Source organism: Corvus cornix, chromosome 3, assembly GCF_000738735.6.
Source record: "Corvus cornix cornix isolate S_Up_H32 chromosome 3, ASM73873v5, whole genome shotgun sequence".
NCBI lineage: Eukaryota > Metazoa > Chordata > Aves > Passeriformes > Corvidae > Corvus > Corvus cornix.
In genome coordinates this window covers 70,020,147-70,027,508 of record NC_047056.1, presented here as the reverse complement: position 1 = coordinate 70,027,508, position 7,362 = coordinate 70,020,147, and the positions used below count along the sequence as shown (strand labels likewise).

General features: G+C 42.6%; 1 protein-coding gene across 1 annotated transcript in view; it reads right to left on the bottom strand.

Moving 5' to 3' along the window:
• Nucleotides 1-1,140: 1,140 nt before the first annotated feature.
• Nucleotides 1,141-7,362, bottom strand: part of SCML4 (Scm polycomb group protein like 4) — a 44,385-nt gene continuing 38,163 nt past the window's right edge. The window contains exons 6-7 of the mRNA XM_010403261.3: nucleotides 6,135-6,280; nucleotides 1,141-1,784 (exon numbers count right to left, since the gene is read on the bottom strand). Of these exons, the coding sequence (XP_010401563.1) occupies nucleotides 1,659-1,784; nucleotides 6,135-6,280 (272 nt within the window). The 3' untranslated portion in view covers nucleotides 1,141-1,658. The remainder of the gene's footprint in view (nucleotides 1,785-6,134; nucleotides 6,281-7,362) is intronic.

Here is a 7,362-nt window from a genome sequence, read left to right as displayed (position 1 = left end):
TTCTAAATTAGGAGAGTAGTCCCCAGGAGTTTCGTGAAAGTCTTGTAGGATATGGTTTCTCCTATTTCTAAGGATTTCCAGGAGTAGGCATTTGAATGGGCATTTTTTGTAGGAGTTCTAGTCTAGCAACATGCATCAAGTCGAATTTTATTTCATGAGGTATTTTTGGTAACATTCTTTTCTACATAAACAGGGTTGAACAATCTTGCATATTATCAGGACCCTGCTTCTCAATTCAGTTGAGCTAACTAGCTCTAAAATTACCTGCATGACTTACAAACACTTGCTACCTCTCCTTCTCATGCACTAAGGGTTTGAACTATATGGATGTGTCACTTCATAGTCATCCTTTGTGGATGAAAACAAGGACATACCCATTCCACAGATTACTTCCTCAGCCTGAGACCTGTTTTCTCCCTCTCAGTTACATGAAGTGTCAATAAGCACCTTTTAGATTTGTGTAAGAGGCAGAAGAGAATTTTTAATTCTCTTGAGACAGAAAGTCCAGCACATCTGTCTGTGTAGTGAAAGCCACAGCGCAATCAGGAACCAACCCTACAGCATCTGTCCTGGGCCTGACCATCATTGCAAAGTGCAGAGATGTGCCCAGGTCCTTGCGAGGAACGATCCCGCCTGGCTTCCTCGTTTTTTAAAGAGAAAACAAAAACAAACCCAGAAATTCAGATTTTTCTTGGAGTGCCACAAAGTGTACGCCAGACTGAGGCAGCTCAGGGAAGGGAGCTGACAGCTGTGCGTGCCAGACACCGTGGGAGCCATCCACCCCCTCTTTGGTGTGACGGGAAACATCCTGTCAGAAACACTCTCTGCATTTGGGCTTTTCTTGAATTAATTATCTGTAAACGGTGATGGGCGCATCCTGCTGGGAGCCTGTGATTCCTTGGCGGCATTTATGACCGTGTTCGATAGGAGAGTCACGACGGTCAAAGCTCATCAGATGGAAAGCACCGCAGCATCAGAGCTCCAGCGACAAGTCTGCTTGGGCTGCTCCCTCTAGCGGGAAAAACTACTTTAGCTGGGGGAAAAACCTTCCCCTCCCTCCCTTTTTTTTTTTTTTTTTTTACTTTTATTTTCTTTTCTTTGTTCCTTTTTTTTGTTGTTGTTGTTTTTTTTTTTTTTTGTTTAAGTGAATAATTCAAGTTTTCCGGATAGTGCAAGACACGGGGAAGTTCCCATCAGACAAAGGTGACCAAACGCTGCACTTTTCCAGCCCCTGAGCATGGAGAGTGGAGCTGGTGCCCAGGCAATGCAGGTCAGCGATTACTCCTCCGAGGCGGACCCGTGGCAAGTGAGGGACTCTTGGTTTGTCTTCTAGCAGTCCTCAGCATATGCTATAGCTGTGTTTGGTTTTGATTTCCCACTTCTGATTACAAAAATAGGACTTACTATAATAATAATAATATTAATGATACAAAATAATTATTGTAATTATATACTTTTTGGCAAATTATTAACACAAAGCAGCCCAAAAAATCCCATTGGATTAAAAAAAGGTGACAATGCACAAATGTTAAAAAAGACAAAGTCTTTGATAAAAAAGAAGGAAAAGCAATCTGCAAATGAATGCATTTCTGTAAGGCAACATGTTACCTTTAGTCTTCCATCTAGATTTAGCTCACATTCTGTCGTTCAAGAAATTGTTAGAACTTGGCTTGCTTGAGCTTATCAATGTGGTAACACAGTTTCAGTGCCGGTCCCAATTTCAGCCCCAGGTATTTCATGATCATGTCGCTTTTCAGCAGTAACAAAGCATTGCCATCAATTTCCTGGTTTCAAAGGAGAGGAAGAGAATCAGAATGTGTTAACCCCCCTTTAAGTGCTATGTCCTGACACATTAAACAAGGTGAATTAGAAACAGCATGTCATTTAGGGTAGAGCTACCTGAAATGTCATGCATTCTGAAATTTCATTTAGAAAATTGAAATCTGAGGTGTGATAGAAGGAAGCTGCAAAGGAAGGTTTAATTAAATACTACCTTTTATTCTTCAAGGAACTATAAGATTAGTCTAGGTTTTCAATTTATTTTGCAATTAAAAGTAGAATTTTTAAAAAATCAGTGTTGCTCTAAGCACAATTCTGAGAAAAGCCAGTCAGCCTTGAGAGAAAGGTATGATGGAGACAGCGAAGGATGTAGCCACATTAAACTGCTAATAGAACACCTCTGAATCTCAGTTTGAGCTTTATCCCCAGCTATCCACCTGTTTCACATATCTAGTGAAACATACATATCCAGTACACTTATATCCCGTGATGCGAGTATATGGTGCATGGGTGTGTGTATATATATATGTATATGTGTGTATATATATATATATATATATATATGGGGTTTTTTCTCAAATTGAAGACAGTAGTAACTTGCTTATTTAATTGCATTTATTAATAAAATTTGCTCAATTTTAATTTGACCCTCATGTAAGTGGAGAAAATTGCCACGAAGCTCAGCTGTTTATCTCAGAACTGTTGGCTTGAAAACCTTTTGAAATTACAAAGTGCTACTGTGAAAGCAGCCTGAGCCCACAAAGAGACTCTGCTATGGGCAGTAGAACACAGAAGCTTTCAGCTATACTGTTCTACCTTAGACCCAAAGATTATCTGTTTTTTCCTGACTGTATTAGTGGATCTGCCAAAAAATACTACCCATCCCCACAGTTTCCAGCACATTTACACACTTGGACTGTCAGAGCTAAAATATCACAAGCAGTATGTATATGTGGATATACAAACACAGATAACACACCCCAATGCTGTCTGTATTGTGTTCTATGGTTTTGATGGTCAGACCTTTCCACTGTGATCCATTGCCTACTTATTAAGCAAAGCCATGGATCCTAATTTGCCCTGATCATTATTATTCCATTCACTAGGTGATTTATCTGATGAGCAGTTAAGGTCACTTTCTGATTAACTCAATCAATTAATGCTCTTCATTTTGCAACCCCCACTCTATCCATAATAGAAACTCCCTTCACCTCCTCTCTGCTCTCCTTGCCATTATTTTAAGGAAGCTAAGGTAAAGTAAGAATAAGTGTTATGCATAATTACTATTTGCATAAGAAATAAAATAAGAACTCCTTTAAATGTGGTGTCATAAAAAAAACCACAGTCAAGGGTCAGGTGTGGAGGCAGCTGTTTCTAAATGTTGAGTTCAGCATTTTATTATTTCCATTATTATTACTGTGTAGGGGTCAAAACTAAACTCCATGACAATAGTATGCCAGAGGGAGCATTCATATCCAATTAAATATCCCATATTAGCCATTTCCCTGGGCAGATTCTTGGCTTGACTTCTTTACAGTATTACTGTGTCAGGCCTTTTAAAAATAATTTTAAAAGACTTTGATAACATAGTTCCCACATCTGCAATAGCCCCAGCAGAAGATACCAGGTCTGGAACTGGTAACATTCAGTGCCATCAGTGTCACTTTTCCTCTCCTCCATCTCTCTTCCCCCAATCTTTCTGCCAAGTCTTTCCTGCTGATAGAGTCTGCATGAGCTCTCACACAGCGCTGCTACAAGGTCCCTGGCCAGGGCAATGGCTCCTCTCCATAAGACCAAAATCTCTATCAGTGATGGGCTCAGCTGGAATAGCTTGGCACACAGATGTGCTGAGGGAGAAGGGAACAGCCGAGGGGAGCTAGTAGGAAGTTTCTCAGTCTTTGGTGGACACTCTCAAGAGCTACATGTGACAGAGCTCCTCGGGTATCTTGGCAAGAAGCAAAGCTTCTGCTCCTGGTAGGAAGAGCAGACAGAGCCAGAGCATCCTGCATTGCCTGTTGGGGCAGTGAAGGATGTGTGCTGCATGCTGGAAGAGCTGGCTCTGAGGGCTGAGGTCAACGCCCAAATGGCCTGACAGAGCAGTAGGAAAGCACACTGCCCCATTCAGGATACATCCTCCAGCTGTTTTCTTCCTGCTGGTCCCAACAGCCTCTCTCTCCCAGCTCAGATGAGCTGATTGCCAACGCAACTATTTTGGGTGATAGCTGGGCCTTGTCAATGACAGTAAGTGCTTCTAAGTAAATTATGCACCTGCTTCACAGAAAGATTGAACACACAGGAAGATATGGCTGAGGTTAATGGACTAATCACTTGTCTCTCACCCCTGGGGTCTTTGTGCTAATCCAGATGAGGTCTGAAGGCTGAAAAATTGCAGGGACATATATAACTCAAAGGTGTAATTGAATTGAGTTGTGTGGCAATCATACCCAGGTTCTCACACCTATGGCGTATTTTACCAGGAAGCCAATGATAAGTAGAGCCCATGGGTGCTGGGTGTGCAACAAAGGATGACAGGGACAGTCTTTAGTGGCAATTTAGCTTGATCTCTTCGGTCGCAGAGCAGCTGCAGTATCGTGGCATTCTCCAGTGCAGCTGGCCCATGACTGCCTGGAGTGCTCCCCTGCCCTGCTGCTACATAAAATACTTTACTACAGATGGAAACTAGACAAAATTAGTGCTTTTGCACTCTCCATATTTACAAGACAAACTTTAAAAGTTGGGTTTTTTTTCCTTTGGGATATACCTGTATGCCTCAGACCATGTCAATTCTTGCTCCCTTGCATGAAGATTTTCTCTTGATGCACAGCCCCTTCTGATATTCTCAGAAACTCATTCTATAGCAAGTTCCTTCAAATCTGAAGGTGGCTCGTTTCTCTGCCTGGTTGCCACATGACCAATATAGGCCATGCTTTCATTATCAGCTGATAAGGCAGAAGGCAGGAAAAGTAAGCCAGCACCTGACCTGTACTTGCAGATTTGGCCCTACACCGCTGTGCCTGCTGTTGTTCTCATGCCACAGACTGGTCTATAGATGGCAGATGGCCTGAATTCCTTCCTAGCGTGAGCAGACACCAAGGCCTGTGTTCATCTTCATTTTCAGCTGCTCCTCACCCACCTCCTCTCCTGCATCTGGAAACCCTGGGTGCAGAGAGTAGCTGAAAGTCCATTTACCTCCCTCAGCTCTCGTCTGCAGCCCCACAGCCCCACTTGTCTCTGCTGGCATTGGGGCAAGGAGTGATCAAGCCCACCTGTTGTCTCTGCAGCGCTGGGGGTGCTGATCAGGACTCAGGGCTGGGGAGCAATTCTCATTTAGACCTAGGTTCAGGCACTTACATGAAAGTTATGACCTCCAGCTGAACACAAACAAGTCACTTTCAGGCTAAAATCCATTTTTCATAGCCAGACTGAATTGATTAAGGAGAGAAGCAGAAGGCCAAAAATGCTAGTAGATACATTGGTGTCAACTCCATACACACCAGCAGAACAGAAAACTCCAGATCAGACAAGTTTACTGTCTTGCCATTTACTAGTTAAGGATAATATAATTTCAATCACTGGAGGTTGACTCACAAAAGTAACTATCATATCCTCTAGTGAGTCAGCAGGTCTGTTAAATTTGGTTATGTAGCTACATAATACTGAGGGGAAAAAGATTAAAATATTGGCTGGTTTGGATTTCTCCTGCTAAATATCTAGAGACACATAAAAAATGCTCTTCAGAGAAGAATCATGTGTATCCTGTGAAAAAAACTGACATTGAAAAGAGGCTTTTTGTGTGAATCTGACAATGAAAAAGGAGCACCAGATCCTCAGTGCTTTCTCTTAGGCTTGGCGTAAAAACAATTTATGCTGGAGTAGCTGGGAACAGTGAGCACTTTCTTAAAACACCGTTAGGGTTTCCCCATTGAAGTATAAATTAATAGAGTAGCATAGCATAGCACAAAATAGCATAGAATAGTATAGGACTATTTCAGTTGGAAGGGACCTCCAATGATCTAGTCCAACTGCCAGAGCAATTCAGGGCTGACCAAATCGCACCGTGTTATTAAGGGCACTTTCCAAAAGCCTCTTTAATACTGACAGGCTTGGGACATCGTCCATCTCTTCACAAAGTCCATCCTGGTGTTCCACCCCCATCTCAAGGCATAAGTGAAATTTCTTTAGCCCAAACCCCCCAGAGGTGCTGAACTCCTTTCCAGGCCCTGCATTCAACCTGGCTGAGCACAAACACTGCCTATGGCAGCTCAAGGCAGCTGAGGGGCTGTGTGTGTGACATGTGCTGACTATCTCTTGTGACTCAAATTACCCAGAAGTGGTAAGGGCAGCCTTCTACTTACGTGTTTTCTGAAGAGGTCCACGTGAGGGCCTAAAGCTTGAGGGTCTGCATCCTTCACAAACCAAACCACATCATCCACTGTCCAGGTCAAAGGATTCTTGCTTGATGGCCGAGCTGCATCTTGTCGTTCAGGTGAAGGACTTGAGGCTATGGGTACAAAAAAGCCCACAACAGTGCATTACAGCGGCATGCAGAAGTTTCCTTGGTTTGTGATTGTGAGCATGCAGGGCTTTGGCAGCCTCCCTGCAGCATTGGACATTGGATCTGTGTGTGCAAGTATCAGCCGGAGATGGTGGTGTAGGGAGAAAAGGGGACTTGCAGCAGTTTCTAATGTGACTGTTTATTGAAAGACATGATCCCAGCTGGTGAATTGTGTTAAAAAACATGAAACCCTCAAGTCCCTGCTGGGGAAGGAAAAATGTGCCAGCTGCCGGGCTCTTAAACCAAGCTGCCCCTGCTGTCTGATCTGCAGCAGCAGGGATCTTGGCTAAAGAAGACACTACCCTCACACCTGGAGAGAAAATTCTTCAGCACTAAACAAAGGACTCTGCCATAGAATGCAAAGGCTAGAGGATAAAATCAGGATGTAGCAAATAGGGTTTTTTCATTTGCATTCAGATATTCATACTTGTTTTAGAGCTTAGCACAAGGTTTTCAGTCCATATCTTCCTAATCTTAGTCTCTCACAAAGCTGATGATCCCCAGTGAATGCCAATTTGGAAAGTTACTAAAACATGTGAAGATGAACATTGCACATGTGACTTTTTAATGGTACAAGCCCTCGATGATTTAAGGTGACTTCAGCTTGCTGTAGCTTTAAATCAAGTGAATAAAGGCACATTGGAATGAAAGTGCATTTATGTTTTTATTCTTAGTCTCTGCAGAATTATAAATCTCAATCTCCACCTGAATATAATTTGTACCCCCACTTATGCTGCTTCTTTACGACAAGAACTATATTATGCTAGGTTACAGGAAAGCTGTTTCTATTTGTTTATATCTTCACCAAGCAAATTTTGCATTAGCAGGCAGCAGTACACAGATGTATTAAATGTTACTTGCTCACCACATCTGCTCATCTCTTTCTGTCAAGGCCCAGTTTTTAATGAGAGACGTGCAAATGACAAGCAAGTATACACCACAGAAGACCAGAAATCAAACAGAAGAGTATGTGTAGAGGGAGGCCACAGACACATAAAGTAGAGCCTGGAAATGCCCCAAGTAGCCAA